The sequence below is a fragment of the Pongo pygmaeus genome, chromosome 5 (genome assembly GCF_028885625.2).
Source record: "Pongo pygmaeus isolate AG05252 chromosome 5, NHGRI_mPonPyg2-v2.0_pri, whole genome shotgun sequence".
Classification (NCBI taxonomy): domain Eukaryota; kingdom Metazoa; phylum Chordata; class Mammalia; order Primates; family Hominidae; genus Pongo; species Pongo pygmaeus.
Window position 1 is genome coordinate 75,407,816 of NC_072378.2, and position 25,699 is coordinate 75,433,514.

At 38.6% G+C, this 25,699-nt stretch overlaps 1 protein-coding gene across 2 annotated transcripts in view; it reads right to left on the bottom strand.

The window, feature by feature from the left end:
- IMPG1 (interphotoreceptor matrix proteoglycan 1) overlaps positions 1 to 25,699 on the bottom strand; it is a 156,313-nt gene that overhangs the window by 66,894 nt on the left and 63,720 nt on the right. For both annotated transcript variants that reach the window (XM_054493164.2, XM_054493163.2), the window contains 4 exons: positions 23,989 to 24,009; positions 21,794 to 22,041; positions 20,380 to 20,456; positions 19,427 to 19,505 (listed from right to left, as the gene is read on the bottom strand). In XM_054493164.2, coding sequence (XP_054349139.2) covers positions 19,427 to 19,505; positions 20,380 to 20,456; positions 21,794 to 22,041; positions 23,989 to 24,009 — 425 coding nt within the window. The remainder of the gene's footprint in view (positions 1 to 19,426; positions 19,506 to 20,379; positions 20,457 to 21,793; positions 22,042 to 23,988; positions 24,010 to 25,699) is intronic.

The window sequence follows — 25,699 nt, forward strand, 5'->3', positions numbered from 1 at the left end:
TTTGGGACAACTGGCTATCCACCTGCAGAAGAATGAAATTAGACCCTCCTCTCACACCATATACAAAAATCAACTCAAATGTAAAAACTTAAGACTTAAATGTAAAACCTGAAACTCTAAATCTACCAGAAGAACACAAGGGAGAAAATCTCCATGACAATGGTCTGGGCAATGATTTTTTTGGATACAACTCTAAAAGCACAGGCAGCAAAAGTGAAAATAGACAAACAGGATTACATCAAACTAAAAACCTTTAGCACAGCAAAGGAAACAGAGTGAAGATAAACCTAAGAAATGGGAGAAACTATTTTTAAACCATACAGCTGAAAGGCAATTAATATTTAAAATATATAAGAAACTGAAAAAACTCAATGGCAAAAAAACAAATAGCCTGACTAAAAAATGGGCAAAGCACACAAACAGATATTGCTCAAAAGAAGACACCCAAATGGCCAACAGGTATATGAAGAACTGCTCAATGTCATTAATCATCAGGGAAATGCAAATTAAAACCACAACGAGATATCACCTCATACCTCTTAGAATGGCTATTATCAAAAAGACAAAGGATAAAAAGTGCTGGTGAGATGCGGAGAAAAGGGAACATTTGCACATTGTTCTTGGGAATGTAAATTAGTGTAACCATTAAGTAAAGCAGTATGGAAGTTCCTCAAAAAATTAAAAATAGAACTACTATGTTATTCGGCAATCCCACTAGTGGGTATATATACAAAGCAAATACAATCAATATGTTGAAAAGATATTTGCACTCCCATGTTCTTTGCAGCATTATTAATAAAAGAGAAGATATGGAATCAAGCTAAGTGTCCATTAACAAATGAATGGATAAACAAAATTGTCCACACAATGAAAAGCTATTCAGTCTTAAAAAAGAAGAAAATGCTATCATTTGTAACAATATGGATGAGCTTGAAGAACATTATGTTAAGGGAAATAAGCCGGGCACAGAAAAACAAATGCCATATGATCTGACTTATACGGTATGAGGAATTTTTAAAAAGTTGAATTCCTACAAGTAGAGAGTATTCTTACTACAAATAAATGATAAGTATGCAAAATAATACATATGCTAATTAGCTTGATTTAGGTATTACAGAACGTGTACATATTTCAAAATATCATGTTTGATATAGTTTGGATATTTATCCCCTCCAAATCTTATGTTGAAATGTGAATCCCCAGTGTTGGAGTTGGGGCCTGATGAAGGTGTTTGGATCATGGGGACAGATCCCTCATGAATGGGTTAGTGCCATCCCCTTGGCTAGGATTGAGTTCTTGCTCTGGTAGTTCGTGTGAGGTCTAGTTGTTTAAAAGAGCATGGCAACTTCCCCTACCCTTGCTCCCACTCTTGCCATGTGACATGCTTGCTCCCACCTCATCTTCCACCATGATTACAAGCTTCCTGAGACCCTCACCAGAAGCCAAGCCGATGTTGGTGCCATGTTTGTAAGCCTGCAGAACGGCAAGCCAATTTAATCTCTTTTCTTTATAAATCACCCAGCTTCAGGTATTTCTTTATAGTAATGCAAGAACAGCCTAACACAATGTTTCAGCACACAATAAATATATCAAATTTTTGTCATTTAAATATAGACAAAGATAAATTTCTTTTTTTGTAAACAATAGTTTGAGTCATTTGAAATTCCTGATATTTGTGATTTTGGTCTAGAATATGGCAACCTAATGTCTGAAGTGGTTTTATTTTTCTGGTTAGATTCTGAATTATATGGATCAACTAAGGAATGGAACCTTCCCACCAAAAAGGGACTTTAAATGCTGTCCCTGGCAGAGAGGATGCAGTAGGCAGAGAACAAGGGTGTCCCAGATACCATATTTGTATGGTTAAAGAGGCAGAGAGAGGCAGAACTGTCTGGCTAGGGAATACACACAGGTAGCCAGCATTTTCCAGGTGGGACCAGATCAGAGATCATAACTTTAAACAGATTGGCTGAGTCATTAGGGAAGAAAAAAAATAGAAGCCAATTGCAGAATCCTGCTAAAAAGTATTTATATTTCAATCAATACATGAAAAAACTTAATAAATTTCTCATCTAAGAGAATGCTTTAGTGACTTAAAACAAATCCTTTTGTCATCCTCATAAATACTCTGTATCTATTGTTTATGTTGTTTTATGGACTATTTCAATCCTGCTATTCCATTATCTGGCTCCAGGCTGGGCAAAGCTTGGAGAGCAGCTCCTTTATAGGACCCGGTTTTAGCCAGACTTCCTTGTTTGTGCTGAGCCATACTGAATTCTGAGGCAAAAGGGAAAATGTGCACCTCTATATGCACTTATCAAAATATTCTCTCATATTCTGAACCAAAAAGAAAAAGTTAATAAAGTGCTAATGCGTTAATAAAAGAAAACATAACAATACATGAAGTCTCACATTGCCTGATCTGTTGGTGCCCACGTCAACCCTTATAAACCCACTGAAGAGGGATGAAAGAGCCTCACAGGCCAGAAACCATGGGCAGATTGGAAATGACTGCTCCTGTCACAAAATAGTACAATAAAACAAACAACAGCCTATCCTTATTTACAATTTTGACATGTGTTCATCATGGTAAATGATGAGCCATGTACCATGGTTTTTTTTTGGTACTTTAATTTTTTAAAATATTACATTTACATATTATCTTGATTCCTGAGGTTTTGGCTCCCTTTAAATTTTGCACCTGACACTAGTGCCTTACTTGCTTCACTCTAATCCCAGCCCTACTTGGGTGGTGCGTGTTACACACAAGGTGTGTTGAGATTAGGTGAAGAGGAAGAAGAAAGAGTCAGGCAAGTCTGCATAGGAATTCATGAAAAAATATTCTCAGGAATTGAAAAAAAAATCCCAGTATGGACTGAAGGTCTTAATAACTATTATAATAAAGATTGAGGGGAGAAAAACAGATACATCAAATCATGGGCAAATTGGTCTTGAATTGGTGGAGGACACTGAAGGCTCAGATCTAGAAGGGGATCTGCAGAAAGATACTTTATTGCTGAGCATGAATTTGTGAGAAAAATTTGAAATTGGGAGAATGGCAGTAGAGGAGAATGATGCTGGTAATATAACTTGTCCTTATCAAGCAAAGTGGTTATCAATAATGAAGACTGAAATATATCATTACTGGAATATTGCCATAAACCGCATAAAGTGTTAAATTGGATCTCTTGCCCAGCCTGCATAGGAGAAAGCAGAATATGTTAACAATGAGGAAAAAAAAATGAGACTCCCTAGGGGAGAAATGAAATGAGAAATACATTAGTTTGTATATGAAGGCTGCAAACTTAAAAGCAAAAAGAAAACAAAACAGGCAGTCAAACCAACAAAATCTCAGATGATTCTAATGAAACAGGAGAATTTTGTACCTTTCATATATAATGAAACAATATATCAAACTGCACCATAAATGAGACTTTTAACTTATAATTACATCTCAGGAAACTTTTCTCACAATCAGTTTTTTCTTTTGTTTTTAGCCTAGAGTGAAGGGCACTCACAGTTGAGTCATGCCGGAGCAGCAAGTTCCATTTTCCATATTGAATAGGGCAGTTAAGGCCTAGGTATTGCAGTACTAGTTTCCCGTGTTTCTTTGGTGAGGCCTAAATTCCTCTTTGCCTAAGAAAGAAAAAATCTCACTGGGAGGGGTGTTCAGTGAAAAGATTCACCTTAGCTGAAATTCAGCCAAGGCCTCCTATGACTTTTTATCCTCTGTCATTGCCCAGGAACATGGGAAGGATGGTTGAACTTCAGTCTGACACACAAGTCTTGTTTTTTTTTTTTTTTTAATTATACTTTAAGTTCTAGGGTACATGTGCACAACGCGCAGGTTTGTTACATATGTATACATGTGCCATGGTGGTGTGCTGCACCTGTTAACTCGTCATTTACATTAGGTATATCTCCTAATGCTATCCCTCCCCCTCCCCCCTCCCCCCACCAAACGACAGGCTCCTGTGTGTGATGTTCCCCACCCTGTGTCCAAGTGTTCTCATTGTTCAATTCCCACCTATGAGTGAGAACATGCGGTGTTTGGTTTTCTGTCCTTGCGATAGTTTGCTCAGAATGATGGTTTCTAGCTTCATCCATGTCCCTACAAAGGACATGAACTCATCCTTTCATCCTTTTTTTTTTTTTTGAGACAGGGTTTCACTCTGTTACCCAGGCTGGAGTGCAGTGGTGCGATCTCCGGTCACTGCAAACTCCGCCTCCCGGGTTCACGCCATTCTCCTGCCTCAGCCTCCCGAGTAGTTGGGACTGCAGGCGCCCGCCACAACGCCCGACTAGTTTTTTTGGAATTTTACTAGAGAAGAGGTTTCACTGTATTAGCCAGGATGGTCTCGATCTCCTGACCTCGTGATCCCCCCACCTCGGCCTCCCAAAATGCTGAGATTACAGGCATGAGCCACCACGCCTGGCCAAACTCATCCTTTTTATGGCTGCATAGTATTCCATGGTGTATATGTGCCACATTTTCTTAATCCAGTCTATCATTGATGGACATTTGGATTGGTTCCAAGTCTTTGCTATTGTGGATAGTGCTGCAATAAACATATGTGTGCATGTGTCTTTATAGCAGCATGATTTATAATCCTTTGGGTATATGCCCAGTAATGGGATGGCTGGGTCAAATGGTATTTCTAGTTCTAGATCCTTGAGGAATCACCACACTGTCTTCCACAATGGTTGAACTAGTTTATAGTCCCACCAACAGTGTAAAAGTGTTCCTATTTCTCCACATCCTCTCCAGCACCTGTTGTTTCCTGACTTTTTAATGATCGCCATTCTAACTGGTGTGAGATGGTATCTCATTGTGGTTTTGATTTGCATTTCTCTGATGGCCAGTGACGATGAGCATTTTTTCATGTGTCTGTTGGCTGCATAAATGTCTTCTCTTGAGAAGTGTCTGCTCATATCCTTTGCCTACTTTTTGATGGGGTTGTTTGATTTTTTTCTTGTAAATTTGTTTAAGTTCTTTGTAGATTCTTGATATTAGCCCTTTGGTGTTCTCACCAAATGACTCACTGACTTTCTATGGGATACCACTGAAAATATTCAGCCCCTTAGAGCAACGTGGAAATCATGAGTGAAACTTATAAGAAAGATAGCAGATTACAGGTACACAGCACAATAGCAGTCTGGCTTTGTCTAACTTAAAAGATGAACCTGCTTCCTTTAACTAGTTCTGCTTGCCTCCTTTCCCTGAACTAGCAGGTCCTCTTTCCCACCTTAGGTTCTTCGTGAAACATTACTCTTTTAAATCGATTCTTCCAGGGAAATGCCCAAGTTGCAGTTCCAGTTTCCTTTTCAAGAAGCCACTGTGTCCCCAGCATTGATGTTTGTGTCTTTCATGGATGTCTTGCTCAGTACCCCTCACTACTGGTCTACCTCCGAGGTCTTAAGCCTTGTTCAACCCTCTTCTGTTGCCCTTCACACCCAATGATTGAAATAAATATTTCCCACCATTAAAAGGCCCTTTTAGCAATTTCAGTTTTGTTCTGTCTCACTTTTCCTTCCTCTGGTCTTCTACCTCCTTACCACTGCCAGTTCTCTCAGCTGTAATGTTTCTGGCATTTTTTTTTTCCTTTTTAGAAACGAGGTCTCACACTGTTGCCCAGGCTGGAGTGCAATGGCACGATCATAGCTCACTGCATTCTCCAACTCCTGGGCTCAAGCGATCCTCCTGCCTCAGCCCCATGAGTAGTAACTACAGGAATGTGCCACTGGCTAATTTTTGTTTCTCGAATACTGTAAAGCATCATGTACAACTACATCTATTTAAATTTAACACACATGAGATGCTTAAAACAAAAAGGGAGGCACATAATTTGCTTCCTTTGAGATACTCTGGCTTTCCAAGTTGAAGAAATTTACTGAAAGATCATTCAAGAACGTCCCAGATATACAGTCTGACAAAATTATTGCAAACTCTCATGAAAAGCCCTTAAATCAATGGCAAACTTGCTATCCCATAGAATGAAGATTGGTTTGAGGATCTACAGAGATATATTTTCTTAAACTCTAAGCATATGCAGATATTTGCCGGGCATGGTGGCTCACACCTGTAATCCCAGCACTTTGGGAGGCTGAGGTGGGCAGATCACTTGAGGCCAAGAGTTTGAGACCAGCCTGGCCAACATGGTGAAACCCTGTCTCTACTAAAAATACAAAAATGAGCTGGGCGTGGTGGTGTGTGCCTGTAATCCCAGCTACTAAGGAGGCTGAGGCAGGAGAACCTCTTGAACCCATGAGGTGGAGGCTGCAGTGAGCTGAGATCAAGCCACTGCACTCCGGCCTAGGTGCCACAGCGAGACTTGGTCTCAAAAATAAAATAAAATAAATATATGTAGATCTTGTGTTCTTAGCACACATCCAAAACAGGTAACTATGTGAAGAGATAGAATGTTAATTAGCTTGACTGTAGTAATAAGTTTACTATATATATGTTTATTAATGCATTATGTTGTTACCTTATATATGATTTATGAAATGAACCAAAAAACGATAAACATATGGTCATTCAAAGCAAATAAACAAACTTACAAATACAAATAGATGTATTCATTCACTTCTCTGAAAATGCTTTCATTTGTTTCATCCCTATCAATGAAGTTTGCCGAGTTTTGGAAATGCTGACTTTAGATGATATTTAGTAAGCACATTATTAAAATTCTGTGGATTAGCACTTCTTCCAGCATTTCAAATAGCATAAAGCTCCTGCTAAAACACATTATCTGGCAAGGATTTTACTTAACCTGACAATACAGAGAATGGGCCAACCAGCAATGAAGAGTTATTTTTCTATCTCATTCATTGCCGTGGAAGAAAAATAGAAGAAGAAGCTGAAAATCCTCTTATCTTTTGGTTTACTCAGTAGTCAAAATGTTAAATTCCCTCTGAGATTGATGGGACCTATTTAAAGATGAAAATCTCATTTTCCCAGGCCAGGCATGGTGGTTCACATCTATAATCCCCATATTTTGGGAGGCTGAGGCAGGAGGGTTGCTTGAGCCCAGGAGTTTGGGAACAGCCTGAGCAACATTAGGAGACCCCACCTCTACACACACACACACAGACACACACACACACAAACACACACACACACACACACACAATCTCATTTTCCTGCCTTTTACATATTTAAGGTCAGATGGATGATGTGACCTGTCCCTTTGAGCAGAAGTGCATAACAATTCCAGAAGGTTGCTCAGTTGCCTGTGTAGACTCCCCTTCTATAAACTGACAACTGCACGCAACTTGCAATCTACTGACACCTTCACAAATGCTGTTTCACTTTTTTAAAATGTAAAAACTGAAGGAGATTATTCACAGGGGTTTCTATCCTTGCCCCCCAATCCATTACAGATATTCTTTTTATTTCTACCTTAGGACTTTGAAGATGTCACTTTCCCTCAATGTAAGAACTACTTCTCTGATTAAAATGCTGATCACATTGTATACCTGTACTAATGCAGTTCCCTACAATGGAACCCAAGGTGACATTTCTTCCTCATAGTCTCACAGGTGGCTTTTTCTGTGCTTGGTTATTCTCTGGCCTCAAACCATTTGTATGAAGGATGCTTCTCACTTTCTGTAAAAATGGACGCAGTGGCTCACGCCTGTAATCTCAGCACTTTGGGAGGCCGAGGTAGGCAGATCAAGAGGTCAGGAGATTGAGACTATCCTGGTAACACGGTGAAACCCCATTTCTACTAAAAATACAAAAATTTAGTTGGGCATGGTGGCACGCGCCTGCAGTCCCAGCTACTCAGGAGGCTGAGGCAGGAGAATTGCTTGAACCCGGGAGGCGGAGGTTGCAGTGAGCCAAGATTGCACCATTGCATTCCAGCCTGGGTGACAGAGCAAGACTCTGCCTCAGAAAAAAAAAAAAAAAGGCCAAAGAAGCAGACACACTTGACTTCTCACCCTAACTGTGATGTTACCTCATTTGAGTCCAGATAAGGGAACATGATACAGAAACCCTTGTAGCTATGAAAACACCATGTCTCGATCACTTGAGAAGTGATTAATGGGAGAATGGAAAATTCTGGAACTGGTTAGATGCCACTTTGACCACCACCTAACCTATGCCAGCCCCCTTCTGAACAACCTTCTCTCTATTCTCGTTCCATTATTGAGTGCATATTTCCTGTCCTCTCTTCTTCTGCTCCAAGCTCCTTCCAGTTCCTCAAGAATGGACACCTATTACCATTAATGACAAACACGTCTTTTACATTATAATTAAGTGCATCCTGTCAGGCAAACCTGCTTTCTCTTTGCACCAGACAGATTGTTGAATTGTGACTTGATTTTGTCTGTTCCAGTTCTGTCTTTGCATATATGGTGCTGACATAACGTATAAGGCACCCTGTTTTTTTCCGACTATGCTGAGCTCATTCAAGACATACTGTGATGATTAATTTGATGTGTCAACTTGGCTAGGGCACAGTACCCAGATATTATTGTATATGTTTCTGTGAAGGTATTTTAAAAGATGAGATTAACATTTAAATCAGTGGACTCTGACTAAAGCAGATTACCCTACGTAATGTGAGTGGGCCTCATCCAATTAGCTAAAGGCCTCAATAGGAAAAAGACTAATGTCTGCAGAGGAAAAGGGAATTCTGCCAGCAGATGGCCTTCGGACTATTGACTGCAACAAGAACTGCATCAAAGTGCAACTTTCCCTGGTTTTCCAGCCTGCCACCTGCAGGTTTTGAACTTTCAGATTTTGAACTTGCCAGCCTCCACAGTAATATGAGTCAACTCCTTAAATAAACCTCTCTCTCCCTCTCTCTCTTTCTCATTGTGTTCCATTCCAGCATGAAATTCAACAGCATGTGTTCGACTCCAGCATGAAAAGAAATTTGGTGTCTCATGTATAACATAGGTGACCATGGGGGTGTTTCATTTCACGGTGATCCAGACTCTTTGACCTATCCTTCTCCATCCACCATTATCCAAAGTAGTCCCTGGTTTATTTTACTTTTTAAATAAAATATCTCTTGTATCATCTTCCTTTCTTCCTTTGCATCCATGCCCCCAAAGCTTCACACCAAATACAGAACGAAATCCTCCACTCTCCTACTTTTCACCTACCAAGCTGTGGGCAGACGAACTTTCCCTAAGCCCCATTTTCATTACCACCCTCATTTTCTGAAAGCCCAGAACAAACTCCTTTTTCTGACTTTTGAGGCCCTGCTTGATATATATTCTTCCCCTACTTATTTCTCAGCATTCTTCCTTGAAACTCACTCCAATCTCTGAGCTTTGCTTATGAAACTTACTATACTTGGAGGGTCATCTCCTCTCTCTTCACGAAAGTCCTTTATACACTTCTCAACCCAAGCAAAGCTCCATGAGTGCTTTCTTTGGTATCTCTGCTTCTCACTGTTTTTCTCCTCTTCTGAACTAAAATAATTATGTACCTCGGTTTAGTCTCCGTAAAGTTAAAGTAGTATTTATATTTTATACATAACATCTTACATTGTTCACTATTTCATATGTGTAGGTCTTGAATAATGGAAATAGATGGGAAGCGTACCGAGGTCTCTTGTGAACTTAATCTTCCTTTTCAGAGCCAGACTTTGTGCTTGTTGAACAAAGAATAGTAAATGTTGAAGTTCTGGTGTTGTTAATTAGTTATTAACAACTATTAGTTGTTAACAGTTCTTAATATGCAATTTCAATTTACCCCCAAATTTAGGCCTTGGAAACATCACAGACATATGTAATGGGGCATTGTTATTTAAATTGGGATTGCATCTTTGACAGCTGTCATAACAGAATACCATAGATCAATGACTCAAACAATGGAAATTTATTTCTCACAACTCAGGAGGCCATGAAGTCCAAGATCAAGGCACCAGAAAAACCAGTGTCTAGTGAGGTCACTCTTCTTAGTTTGTAGGCAGCTGTCCTCTAGTTGTATCCCCACATGGCGGAAAAGGAGAGAGAGAAAGAGAGAGAGAAAGGGAGACAGAGGGAGAGAAAAGGAGAGAGAGAGAGAGAGAAAGAGACAGAGAGAGAAAGGGAGAGAGAAATCATCCCTTTTTTGTCTCTTCTTATAAGGGCTCGGCCCTCATGACCTAATTACTTCCCAAAGGCTCTTACCTTTGACCTAATTACGTTCCAAATACCATCACAGTGGGGATTTAGGTCTTTCTTCCTTAAGTCTTACAGTAACCTTTCTCAAAAAACGTTCTCAACTTTCCACACATGATAACTGAGTGATACATTTTTAAGATTTAAGATTTTTGTTAAAATAGTCACAATGGCTTAATTTTGAAAAGCTTTTAAAAGTTTATTCAAGCAGGGCTGTTCGCCTTGTCATTAGAGCTGTTTACTACTGAGGAATGATCAGGGAATAGCCCTCAATAGGTTTATCCTAACTGTTTCAGTGCCAGCAAGTGTGAAAGCAAACAGAACCAAGCCAGCTTCTAGGTAGTCTGTGAGGGGCTGCAGAGCTCTGTGGCATGATGCAAGCCTCTCCTCCTGGCCTGAGCTGCTGTGTGCTGGTTTTCTGGCACTGGTGAGGTGCTAGCACTTCAGCTAGAGTTAGTAGGATACAAATACCACTCCTGCAGTGTGTTAGGGTCCACTTGAAGAAACAAGAAGGGGTAGAATACAGATGCTAAATCCAAAGTGAAAAATATGACAAACACCCAAAACTGAAATTAGGAAACAAAACAAAACAAAAGTCACTGGGCCATTGGAATGAAACCTCTAAATCAGGATGTGTAGGAGGACAAAGCATGCATAGCTGCTTCTAGCTCAATAGATTTAAAGTAATCTGGGTGACAGTTTCCTAAACAAGGTCTCAAATAGAAATCTTGAATCCCTAGAATCATTCCATTTACCTGTTTATCTATTTCCTGTATTTATCAACCTCTGCTTTTCTCTTTTCTGTAAAATACTGGATAGATCAATGAAAAGTACTACTCATAATGGATACTGTATTAGTCTGTTCTCATACTGCTCATAAAGACATACCTGAGACTGGGTAATTTATAAAGGAAAGAGGTTTAATGGACTCACAGTTCCATCATGGCAGAAGGTAAGGAGGACCATGTCACGTCTTACATGGATGACGGCAGGCAAAGAGAGAGAGCTTGGGCAGGGGAACTCCTTTTTATAAAACCATCAGAGTTTGTGAGATTTATTCACTATCACAGAACAGCACGGGAAAGACCCGCCCCCATGATTCAATTACCTCTGGGTGGGTCCCTCCCATGACACATGGGAATTGTGGGAGCCACAATTCAATATGAGATTTGGGTGGGGATACAGCAAAACCATATTAGATACTTACCAGTCTTTTCCTTTGTGTGGATGTGAGCTAACAAAAATGGATGGAAGCAAAAAACTGACCCTGTCAAAGACCTGAGAACTAGCAAAGGCTAGCATCTCCTAGGATGTGCTCGCTAACCACTGACTAAAAAGAGGTAAGAGGAGGGCAATATTTGAACACCTGAGAGGCACAGCTAAAACCAGTTCACTGACCTGGTACAGAAACTGCAGTCACATATATTACCACTTTCTGTTAATGAGCCTGTACAGACATTGTTCATCAATCAGGCCAGCCTTTCTTGCTGAATCCATTCATGGCTTCAGAATTTATATTGGTTTTAACTTTTAAATACCAATAAAATCAATTCACTTCTGTTCATCTCTCCTTCCATCACCAATGTCCTAGCTATCAACATTTCTAGACTGAATTACCATTAAGACTCTTCTAATTGATTGCTTGCATTTACCGACCTCCAGCCAGTTCTCCACAATATAGTCAGAAGGATCTATTTAAACCTAAATTTGAGGTGCCATTATTTTTCTTAAAACATTTTAGTGATTCTTTGCAGGGCTTATAAAGCTCTACGCTTCTAGAGCTTCACCATTTCCTCTCCAACTTCCTGTACTCTAGCTACAATGGATTTTTTCACTTTCCTTCAATGTGCCACACCACTGCCAGCTTCAGCTACTCCCCTCTGCTGAAAATACTCTTCACCACCCCTCCTCAGTTTTTATTTTTTGCCTTCTTGTCATTCAGATCTCAGTTTAAACATTGTTTCCTTAAGAGAATCAATTGGCTATATAGAATTTATAATAAGGAATACTGTGTATTTTATTACTTGTAGATTGTGTTACATATCCTCTGTATCAGCAAAATTTTATAATAAACTTCTCTATGCATATATATTCCACATTGTTTTTAGATTGGCTGTTAAGCATTTACTAGCACACCACTGACGAGCTTCAGTGGTCACAGGGTAATTGGTTGTATTGGTTTCCTTCTTTTCTGCACTTCACTTCTCCATTGCCTTACTGAATTTACTGGTATCATCCCTGAAATAAACTCCTTGTAATTGAATCCTTGTTTCGGGGTCTGTTTTGGGGGAACCCAAATCATGACAGGCACAAAGTATATTTGCCTTGTTCACCAACTTATCCCCTGTGCCTAATAAGCACAACATAAATATTTGTTGAATGAATAAATGAATGATCACAGCATCCCAGAGAGCCGCTGGTAATTAAGATAATTTATTGAAGTCCTTTTTACTCTGTGGTCTCCTGGAACATAAAGAGTTTGCTTGAATCTGTGGCCTACAGTGCCCCTGGAATTCATCTGTGATGGAGCAGTTTCCCATCTAAAGATGTGCAGAGAATCTACATGGGACCCCTGGGGAAATCAACATGCACTAGTGGCATATGGGGCAAAGCCAGAGAATGGACTTACATGATATAAAGGAGGCGAGAGAGAGAACTCTCCTGAGAAAGAAGAAGGAGAAACAATGGCATCAAGGTGAGATAAAGTCACCAAGAGTTACTGAAAACTGCTTGGTACACACTATTATCTGAATATGTACCTGTATTCATGTGAAGGAGTATCAGCATGGAAGGAAGAGAAAGATGCAATTTCTAACTACAACCACCGTTAACTGCTTTTATCCCTGCATAAGAGGCAGGATTTATCTTAGAAACGGGTGATCTCTGTTCAGTATAATGTTGGAAAGAGATTAAACAGATCACTACTCTTCATAAAAATTGGACTGTAACTTGGGAAAGGAGTTGGGAGCAGCCTGGAAAAAGGGTGGTCACGAGGAGGGCTTTGAGAGAATGAGGGCTTAACATCATGATGCAACAGGGAATGACCAAGATAGCACTGGCTAGGGAGAACTTTCCAGCAAAGGATGTGACTGACATGTCAAGACAGGACAGCTATGTAATAACTTGAGGTTGGCGACTGGGTGGTGCTGCACTATGGCTTCCTCCTGTCCTTATCACCTCAACCCACAATAAAGTTGATCTACTCATAGAAATATCATCTCTGAATGGTGATGAGGAATAATTATGGAAATCTAGACTGTTCACCTTTAGAATGAAGAGGGAGTGAAAGAAAGGAACAGATTCAAAAAGGGAGATGGAATAACATCAGTTCACTAGAGGGCAGAAAACCAGAAAAATTTTCTTGGGAATTGCCAAAATTTGTGGGAGGGTACTGAATTTCCCAAACTGAAATTTGAAGGACATATTAAGTCACCTGACATTTCTAGGCTAAATCTAGAAGTACCAAATTTGAGAGTTGAAAGAACTTCAATTTACTTTTCATCTTTTCCTGGGCATCGTAAAGATTGTATCTAGGGATGAGGTGCAATTGGAAGTCTTAGTTGAATGGCCATTTTTCCTTTTCTTTAGATGACATTTTTCTTGTAGACCTCTCAGAATAATTTTTATAAGCAGTATACTTCTGTTAGGAAAACTTGCTCCCTGGTAAGAAAGAACAGGCAAAAATATTGACCACTGTTGCCTAAACTCAGTTCAGCCATGTTGTTCTTAAAACTCTTTCAAGTCTTACTATTATCCTTTCATCCTAAGGTGGAGCAATTTAAATAACATCTTTGCCAAGCCTTCCTGATTGAGTTAGGAAGTATACATATTTGGGCTGGGAGAGAGGCTTACTGCAAATTTCTTTCCCTGCATACCTACATTTAATCAATGTGGTAGTTGGTACATCACATGAGGTGGAGCTGATTAAAGTTCTTCAGCACTCTCATTTTGATGAAAGTACTTACCAATAAGGGATATTGCCTTACACGTGAGGCTGTCTGTGGAGCTGCGTGGGTACCAGCACAGGGAGGGCACATATCCTCCAGGCATTTACTGTCTGAGATGATAGTACTGATAGGCCCAATAAGGTTGACAGCAGTGACAAATAGTTATGAAACTGCAATTATATGCCAGCCACTGTGCTTAGCACAGGAATTTTTAAAAAAGGAATAAGAACATATCTTTTTACTTCAGGAATTCAGTCTTGGAGGGATTCCAGACATGCATAGCAATACTTTCAATTCTGTGTGGTAAATGTTTGATGGCACTCTAGATGACTTTTTGCTGTAGAATCAGGGAACAGATGGTAATTATAAATCCTTTTCAGGGAGCAGTTGGGGAAAACTTCACAGAGAAAGTAGCATGTTAGCTGAAACTACAATATGAGTTGGAGGTCATCAAGCTGCAAGAATGGAAGACTATTACAGGCACAAGAAAAAATAACTGTGTAAAGGCACAAGAACATGACAATGAATGACAAATTTTGGCACTGGTGAGTGGTGTGACCAGAATTGATAGCCAAATACTGCTTCTAGAACATTGATTTGGCTCTAAGCTTTTTACTAGACAGATTAAAAAGGGAACTAGATTATTCCAATAAACTCTGACTTTCATGGAGATATTGTAATACAAATTCATTCATTCACTGCTATAATTCCTTTAACATATATTAATTTTTAATATAGCATCTGGCTGGACACTGCCAATATAGGAATGAATAGAGACAGACGGCTGTCCCTGACCACATGGAACATTAGCAGCTTGGTTTTACATTGAGTTCATTCAATTTAGCTCATGTCACGGATTCCTTTTGACAGAGTCAGAGGCTGAGGTGAGATAAAGAAAAGTTGGAAATGTGCTAATTTTAACATATTACCTAGATGGGCAATAAAAGACAAAACAATGTCCAATAGTACAGTAGCTCTGCTTAAAGTTTGCTTCTTCACTTAAAATACTGCAATTTATTAAGAGACCTGGTTTCTATCTTAAATGGAATGTGTTGCAAATGAAAAAGTCTGTAATTTGGGAGGGAGGACACTAAAGAACTTCTCTTCTGATAGACAAGATGATCATTCTAATCAGCTAAAAGAGAAATGTATTGCCGCCTACACATGTCTAAACCAAACCAAACCACAAAAAATTTTTACCCTGTGAATTGATACTATTTTTTAACAAGTTGGATACATGTCGTGTGGAGGACAGAATATCAAGTTTCTCCTATATGTGGATGACTCATTTTTATGAAATAGAAGTGATCTTTTTGAGATGGAGTCTCGCTCTGTCACCCAGACTGGAGTGTAGTGGCGCGATCTTGGTTCACTGCAACCTCTGCCTCCCGGGTTCAAGCAATTCTCTTGCCTCAGCCTCCTGAATAGCTGAGATTACAGGCATGCAGTACTATGCCCGACTTATTTTTGCATTTTTAGTAGAGACAGGGTTTCACCATGTTGGCCAGGCTGGTCTCGAACTCCTGACCTCAAGGGATCTGCCTGCCTCCACCTCCCGAAGTGCTGGGATTACAGGCATGAGCCACTGCGCCCGGCCGATAGGAGTGATCTTAACAGATAACTGGCTCTACAAAAAAGAATGGCTTGGGATCAGCTACTACAAAAAATAGTAATGATAGAAGATCCCACAATTCTATACAACATACCAATTCTTTTAGTGTCCTAGATGCATATTTTGCAAGTACTTTATCTCAGAATTAACTACTAAGTTAAACTGCTGAAGCTGAAAGATTTCTTTGAGTGCTTTACTGAGATTTTAATGGCCTGGTGGGTGTTTGGTGACACTAACCTTAAAAATTTTCCAGGCTAAAATTATCTCAGTAATACTGTGGTGCAGGATTTTGGAGCCCTAATTTTCATTTTACCTGTACATGGGAAAAAGCCGGAATTGTTTTATGAGGGAGGGAAGCTTTGTTCTCGTCCAGAGTGCCCCTGCACTTTTTGTTTGTTTGTTTGTTTTCTGTTTTCCATGTATAACTGTCTTTTTATCAGGAATGTTTCCCAGTTAGGGTTTCCATTTTTCATTAAGATACGTCATTTCTACTCCCATTTGGGCTGATTATGAAAGCATATGGATATGCTCTTGTCAATATGGAATATTTGCACTCTAGGTCCAGGTCGGCAAATATAACTCTTCTTGCTCAATACAAATCAAAAGCTCAATTATGAGATATAATTTTTATTACAGAGCATTGACTGAAGGTTAGACAGCACAGCTATTCCTCTAAATAATGCAAAATCAATTCTTGAATTAAGGCAGACTGTCAGCACCTAGCCCCTCCTGGAACTTCTGTAATGAACGGGGCTTTGGCATTCATTGCATATGTCCAGGGAGGGCCTTAAAGGAAACACCTGACACTGGTTTTACACAGTAGGAAGGTTCATGTGGACAGGACATGGTGCATTATAACCGAGACTGTCCTCCTTATGAGAATTCATCAGATAAATTTTTCTCTTAAGCAATTACCATGCTGTAAGCATGCAGATCTATATTAGGTGACCAATTGTATTTTCTTCTTTACACAGCCTGTTAAGAAACTCAGAGTCAAATCATGGACCATCTAAAGCAAACCTACAGAACTCTATGATGTTTATTTTGTATATGATTTTTCCTACAGAGTTATCTTATTTTAATAAATTTATTGATGTGAAACTTATAACACATAAAATTAACTATTTTAAGGTAAATGATTCAGTGGCATTTGTCACATTCACAATGTTGTGTGATCACCACCTCAATCTAGTTCCCAAACACTTCCATTTCACTAAAGGAGTAATTTTTGTTTTATTTTCTCTTCCATTTTTCTTTCCATTCTTTAAAACAAAAATCTTTTTGTATTGATCCATGTCTGTAAATCACTATAAATCTTTTTAAAAATGATGTAGGATTTTAATAAGCAAAATTTAAAAAATTTAATAATAAGCCACACTGCAGGATATGGAGGAGTAGTAGGCAGGGTATGTGAGAAGAACCAAGAAGGAGTCACTTTGTGGAAGCCCAGATGTAAGAGTTTCAAGAGCGGGGTGGTTAACAAGAGCCACGTGCCAGAAATGTCAAATGAAAAGAAGATGGAAATGAGACTGCTAAATTGATCAATTAGGAAGTCATCTGTGACTTTTGTGAAAGCTGCATCCCTGCTTTATGTGGTTAGAGGTGAAACCCTGTGGTGATTAGGTGGTGAAATAATAGAGACTCAGAAGCCTAGACAATTTAGAAAAATTGACAGAGTAGTGAAATAGAGAGAGAAGAGGCTGTGGTTTGAGGGCAAAGCAAGTTTGAGGTTATGTTTTTTTTTGCAAAGGATGGAGATACTTAAGCCAAACATAGTATAATAGATGTAGAAAACTTGAATAACGATCCCGGCTGTGCCACAAGCTATGATATGACCTTGAACAAGGCACTTCACATTTCTAGCCTTGGTTTTCTCATTTGTGAAACATAGAAGCTTGACCAAATTATCTCAAGATTTCTTCCAGCTTTAGTGTTCTATGGTATATTCATGAGTAAAAGGAATGTATAAATAAAATGGAAACAGTAAGGCAATTTGGAAATAAGATAATGCTTTCATCATAGATACACTATTATTTTCATTAATCTACCTGAAATGCTAATTTTATGAGAAAGTTTTATGATAGAATGAAAGAAAAGTATTCAGTGAGTGCTTAAGATCAATCATTTCACGAAAAGTTTTGATTTGTTTTGTCCAACCAACTCTTAAAATAATTTGGATGCCAAAATAGTGGTTATGTGGATTGTGGTTAATTATAAATGACATAAATTCTTCGATACTTCTCCCATCAAGAGAGAAGGTCTATGTCCCCTCCCTTTGAATCTAGATGGGCTCTGCAGCTGCCTAGCAATTGGAATGTGAGGAAATGATGCTGTTTTTAGGCCCTTAAGATATTAGAATACTGACACTCTGAACTCAGCTACCATGCTGTGGTGAAACCCAAGCAACCCTGTGGAGAGACCTGTGTAGAGAAGAAATGAGGCCCCCAGCCAACAGCTCTGGATGAGCACTGATTTGCCAGCCAGTGAGTGAACTGTTTTGGAAATGGATCTTCAACACCAGTTGAGATATTCCAGCTGACACAACATGGAGCAGAGAAAAGGTGTCCCTGCTGATCCCTGCCCAAATTTCAGATTTATTGGCAAAATAAATGATTATTGTTTTAGATCACTAACTTTAGGGATGGTTGTAATGCAGCAATAAATAACCGTGTCAAGAAGTTAACATTTATTCACTGATAATCATGTAAATGAAATCCAATTTGTATAACTAATTCTGCTATCATACCATATATGTATTCCTGAAATATCTTGCATTCTGTAAAATGGCATACTAATTGTACAGTGTTTATGAGGAAAATACAGTTAAGATAGTGCACTCAAAACTTGTAGAATTTTGTAGAGACCTCTAACTAAAACAATAATAATCTTATTAAATATACCAGTCATCGCAAATCTCCAATGGCATTTGTACTTATAATCACAGCACATTCTTATCAGCCTAGTATCCTGGGGCTTGTGTTTTTTACTTGTAGTTTTACCACAGGGCTCTATAGAGTGGAAAGAATAGGGGTTCTTGGAGCCACGAAATCAGCTACTTTTTGCACTAAAAAAGGCTCTCTGCAAGATTTTTAGTTGTTTTCTTCCCTAATGTCTTCATAGGTTGCTAAATATTTCTCTTTAACTGTGAAAAAGTTTGATACTATTGCCTCAAAATTAACCTTCTTGGAGATTCAAAAGTGAATCACCAAGACTTCAGTGTTTACTGATATTCTTTTTTACTTACACATGTGCTAATTTACACTAAAGAAACACATGTAGCAGAACAGCCTGCATCCATATTCAGCATGTAAGAGGCACAGGAATACATATAGTGATTGTAAAGACCCAGTCCACTGCTGACATGGCTGCTTGTCATGGACTTGGGCCTTAGGACCTACCTTGTCCTCATGGATTCTCAGTTTCCAAGCCCAGAGGAGATTGTTGTTCTGGGTGAGCAGCAGTTGGTGCTGTTTTGCTTTCAGCCTCCTTGACCAGTTCCATTAGAAAAGGGCTGCCGGTGCTGGCTGTAGGACTGGGAACTAGAGCTGAAGGAAGGATGCTGTGGATGTCCTCCTCTGCAGAAAGGGTAGTTCAATGGACTGCTTTTCTGTTGGAAATGCTGGTGGCAGTGAACCTTTTCCTGGGTTCAGGATGGCTTTGTCACTGGTCTTTGAGGCAGCATCATAATGGGATTCCTCAAAGAGTATGTTGTCATCTAACATAGACTTTGTGAGGAGAAACTTACCAGGTAGACCATGCTCTGCTCCGTCCACTGTCTCAAGCTGGGGTTCAACAAGAGGAAGTTCTGGACTCAAAGTAGCATCCTGAAGAATGAATTTTGCAAGACAGATGTTGAGAAAGGATGTTTGTATGTATATGAGAAGGGCTATACCCATATTTTAAAATTTTCTTTTAAATTTAAGCAAACTATTTTGTTGTTGACTTGAATCTACTATGGAGGAAGGTTCTGATGTAGAAATATGTTCTAAAAGGTTAACATCCATTGACACAGTGGTAAAATAAGATCTATTGCTTCTCGGATAACTGAATCTGACTGAATAGACTTAACTAACAGCTAAGATACTTTGATTTATGTCGATCATGTTATGAATTATTTCATTTTAGGAGGGAATAAAGCTTAGTCAGCACTTCTATTTATGAGCACCCCAGTGATAACTTCTGGCATAAATTAAATAAACATAGGTTTAAATTAAATACAAAAATTATTACTGAATTTATTATTTACTTTTAAAGACATTAATTTGTATTTATCAAACCCCCATAAATAAACAGATAGGTAAATCCTTAAGAAAAAACAAATTTATAAAGTATGATCATGTTTATATATATTTCTGAAAGTCAAATAATATATTCTGCTTTAATTATTCTTTTCAGTTCATGAAAATTTGTTTGTTTTATTAAAAACAGAGCCCATCCTGATTCTAATTGAAACAAAAATCTAACTAAATTGAAGGAAACTTTGAACTTTGAGATATTTGAAATGCAAGTTGTATTATATTTTATTAATACAGATACTGAAAGTGGGTTAAGCAAGTGCTGCTTGTAAAAAACAGAAAAGAATTTAATTAGCATTGCAAAGGGGATTTTGCTCTGTTCAGTTCTTAAGCTGATTTGTTCTTTGGTGGAAGGTTTTGAGACTTTGTTCCTATTTAAAGAACAAAAGGACAACAAACTCACCTTTGTTATATCAGCAAAAGATGTGGGCAGCTCTGATTGGGTGTCAGGACCAAAGGCTGGCAGTGATCCAGCAATTTCTATGGGTAAAAAAATCACAAGATTTGAGTGTATCTTTCCTTTTTCTTTTGTGGTTGGGGCAATAAAACAGTCCAGGTTGAAATATGCGGAATAACCAATCCTTAAGGAGTAGTACAACAAATCATTAAGAAACCAGAGGCATAGAATAAAGGTAATTAATCTGAATGATATATTGAAGGACAGATGCAAAGGGTGCGTCTTGCATGTTTATGTGATAAGAATAGTTATTAGGGTGGATTTTTAGGGTGCTCAGTTTTATTCTATAGATTTGGACCAAGCAGCCTGGCTAATTATCTAGACCATTGGGGATAAAAATATGACTAAGTTGATAAGAAACAAAATGGTTAGAATAAATACTGGAACCAAGGATCATTTGTGGCAAACTTTCAACCTAAAGCCTGATTCTCAGAATGCCATAGAGGGCTCAAAAGGGACAAGCCCCGAGTATCAGGTTGTCTCTGAGACGCTTCTGAAGTTGACCTTTTCTTGCCTATGAAGTTCCCTGGCCCTTCGTCTTGTCTCAAGAGACTTTTATGAAGTTTTCTAGTGTTAAGAGTGCCTATCTTAGGCAGAAAACAGAACTGGCAGAAAATGACAGTTTCATGCCATGTTGTACCAAAATGGCATTTCCAGTGTCCATCTACCTTGCCATTTACTGAACCTACTGAGGACTACCCGCTGAGGATCCTGAGTGTGCCTGATGATCTTGTTGACTTCTTAAGATCCACTCTCCCCTCCTCTCCCTGCTACTTTCTGCCCCAGAAGGTTGAATAATGTGGACTATATCAATGGTTCCTTGGGCTCTGTCTTTGGCATGGCATACAACATTAGGCGACACTTCAAGTCTGGAGATAGTAATGAGGCTTGCTGCTTCTAGCTCCAGGGAACTCTCCTAATCCTTTGTGTACAGACAAACCTTTGCAAATGGTCCCTTTATTAAACTCTCCTCAAATTATACTAATTTGAATGTGCCATCTGTTTCTCACTGAGACCTGACCGATTGACTACATGAGAGAATATGTTTTGCTTGTGCCAGGGTGACAGAACTGTCTTTGGGTTCTTTTCTCTGCCTTGGTTCTCCACAGTTGAGTTGGACTGAACTGAAACCCTTGGATTCTCCTAGAACTATCCTTGGTAAGAAGTGGGTACCAAAGACTCATCAAATGAGACACAGGAAGGAGTGTGAAAAGCTAGAAATGATACCATATATATTCCTGTCACAGTAATGATTGACTTTAGAAGACCCAAGTTAAAATGACAGTTTCCACGAGACATTCACATTCTTAGTCTCTGCCAAAATGAGAATAAACTCAGAACTAAGCAATCATTAACTGACCATCAGTGAACTGAATTGTCCCCACATCCAAAGATTGTTCTTCCTCTAGTGCTTTGCTGATCAGCCTTTTGAGGTCGGTAGCTGTGAGATAGATTTCTGGTTGCTTTTCCTCCTCCATGGTTCCATGATAGACTTCCTCACTTTCAATTTTGTTGGAATCAAAAGACAGGAGGTCACTTGCAGGGCTTTTTGCTTCTGCACCGTGTCTCTTAAAGACGGCCGTAAGTTGCATCTCTGTGGAGCTTGAGCTGTAGATATCAGAAGACACATTCCCCACCCAAAGCCATTGTTACATGCCTTGCAAAGAGAGTCACTAGATTGCTACAAAGCTTCAGGATAGCTTCCACCGCTTTCCTGATGGGCTCTGAGAGAATATCCCACTTTAAAACATTTCAACATTTATCAGAAACTTAAAATATGAAAAAAGAATAAACATATCTTTTAGCTCTAAAACAGAATGGCAGGAGGGAGTTCAGTCCACCTCAAAGAAGGATTACTAACTGAATCAAGTGACCATAGATTTTTACTTTAGGTTTTTTTTTTTCTTTCTTTCTTTTTTTTTTTTTTGCGACAGGGTCTCAGTCTGTTACCCAGGCTGGAGTGCACTGGCATGGTCATGGCTCACTGTAGCCTCAAAGTCCTGGGGCCCGGGTGATCCTTCTGCCTTATCCCCCAGCATAGCTGGGAATGCAGGAAGGAGGTGGGCTAATTTTAAATTTTTTTGTAGAGACAGAGTCTTGCCGTGTTGTCCAGACTGGTTTCAAACTCATGACTCAAGCGATCTGCCTGCTGTGGCCTCCCAAAGTGCTGAGGTTACAGGCCTGAGCCACTGTGCCCACCTAGGTCTTTTTGAAAAAGTGCTTTTTGTCAAAAAAGTTGCTGGTATTGACCACTATTTTTTGTGATCTTATAAGTCATGCTGTGCCAGTCAGGAAGAAGGATGAATTATCCTTTCTTCTACAAATAGCCTCCTTTAGGAAGGTCTATGAAATAGTAATGTAAGATATAGCAGTAGGACAATAGTATATATATGTGTGTATATATATATACACACACACACACACTGTATATATATATACTATTGTGTATATACATATTTATGTAAAATATATATATATTATATATATGTAAAAAAAGTCCAAATTACCCATCCATATACCCATATATGGGTGTGTGTATATACATATGTATATAGGTGTATATATACACACATATATATATACACCTATATATATATGGGTATATATATGTGTGTGTGTATATATATATATATATATATGTTGTAACCAAGTCAAAGGTTCAGTTCTTAAGGCTATTTCTTTTCTACTTTTTTCTAAGAAGTATTTTTTAATTAAAAAAATACAACTTTAAATGATACATAACACTCTTTTCCCTCAAGCTGCTTTTAAAATAACATCTTAGAAGGAAGGTGTGAGAAAAGAGAAAAATAAGCAGTACATAGGTAACTGTATTTATTGTCCTATTCATTAACTCAAAGCTTTTTTGCATGCAAAAATGAAACAGGATTCTCTATGTCTCTGTCCTCAGGAATTAGATTTTACCTTTAGTTCATGTCATAAATCTAGACAGAGTGATGTAGAAGTGTTTTAAAGGCCACAGAAACTGATCACATGTATTCTTGGTGGTTTTTCAGACCATACAGTCATTTAGAGTCTATCGTTTGTTATTTCACTAGTCAATTACAGAGCCAAAGTTGATTCTTATTACTGAGCTCTCCAAGGTATAGTGGGCCTTTTTTCTCAGTTCACATTGACCTGGGAAAGGAGCAAATTAGTTTCTCTGCTTTATTCCAGACTTAGGTTGATTCCATGTATGTGTGTGCTTTCAGATAGACAACTGCCCATTACAAATGGCATTTAAGAAATAAATTATGCTTGCAGCACAGATATGTGTTTTTATGTTTTTCCAACTATACCTTGAGTATGATAAAATCCTGTTCAGCTGACCAAGGAAATATTTACCTGTATACCACATAGTGACTTTGATAAGAGAGCTTTTTTTTCTTTAACTACTGGACAATTGTTCAATTACTTCTATTTAAATAAGAAACCATCAAAAAGTAATGGGCTTATCCCAGACATTATATGTAAAAATTATTTGTGCGAAATCAGTATATAAATTTGGGGGAGGGGGGAATGTACTATATTTCGAAACTTAAAAAAAGTCCAAATTACCCGTCTTTTTCTTTCTTTGGTCTTCATTTCATCATGCACAATGGAAACATGAAAAAGAGAAAAAATTTTAATGACATTTATTGAGACATTCAATGAATTATTTTATATACAAAAGAAAAAATATTTCTTTCTATTGTCTCTTATGTTTGCTCAGAGCTTTGAAAGATTCATATAAACTGCCATCAGAATTTGAATGGAAACTTTGAGAGAGATAGGAATCTAAGAAGTAAATATCATTATATGTTTCTGATTAGGATTTGAGCCTTAGTTCAAAGATCATCTGCACTTTTGGTCTTCTTCTTAAATTCCTTAATTTCTTCATATTCTGCTTAAAAAGGCTAGAAATCTATCCTACATGTTTTACGTTTTGGGGGGTACTGGTGCCAGAACATTTTTAAAAAGTATTTTGTAAATGGATTTCTCAGCTCTTACTGGCATTAAATGATTAGTTTATTCCTGAAGATAATTTATCTGAGGCAAAACCGTGGAACTGGTGTTTTCTTGACTGATTATGTTTTGAATTGTTGTAATCAGTAAGCTTTGAGGGATTGGTCCAATTCACCATGGGACAGCTTGCAAGAAAAATCATCACCTGTTTACTGGGTGAGTGGTCTGTACTAGACAATTTACATGCATTCTCATTTAATCTTTTCAGCAATTTAATCCCAGCTTCACAGAAAAGGTAACAGGCACATAGAAGGAAGCGTCAAATGGGAATTGCAGGGTTGAAATCCTGGCCTTCGTGACCTCAAGCCTGGCTCATTTTTCCATGCTACCACCTGCTTGTGCATGAAAAAAGACCATTTAGTCACCACACTGATGAACACATTTTGGACTCCTTTGGACACATGTATGAATGCAGTTTAGTAGTTATGTCCAGCTTTCTCCTTTTACATTTCAAATGGTAGTTGCTGCCAAAGACACTCTACACATGTGATGGGATTGGGGTTGTTGCCCTTTCTGCCTGGACTATATTAACTAATCTAACTTTCATCCCCAGATATCATGTGACTGAAATGTACATGCTACAGGCATGCCACAACCCTCCTTCTGTGGAGGCAAGGAAGAATCTAACTAGTGCTGCTGTATGGGGTGAGACTTCCTTCTCTACCAACCAGACACTCATCCTCCCTCTTGCTTGTTTTCAGCAATAGTTTGCAATCCATGAGGTTCTGTAAAGAGGCCAGGCTTCCTGGGTCAAGACCCTAGTCCTTTTAATTTTTAAATAATTGTTTTGTTGAGGTATCATTGTGATAAACAAATGAGACATATTTATGGTATACGATCCAAGAATTTTGATGCCATACACCTGTCAAACCATTACCACAATCAAGATAGTGAGCATATTCATCAATCGCAAAGCTTTACCCATCCTACTGTGCGATCCTTCCCCTTCTATCCCTATCTGCCTCACCTTCCTAAGCAACTGCTGATCTGTTTCCTGTTACTGTAAATCAGTTTGCATTTTCTAGGGTCTATTATAAATAAAATCATGATGTACTTTTGTTTGGCTTCTTTCACTCAGCATAGTTATTTTGAGATGCACCCATGTTGTTGTGTATTCCAACAGTTCATTTCTTTGTTGAGAAGTTGTCTCTGGCAAGAATATATGACAATTTGTTGCCCTGTTGATAGACATTTGGGTTATTTCCAGGTCTTGGCTATTAAGAATAAAGTGGCTTTGAACATTTGTGCACAAGTATTTGAAGGA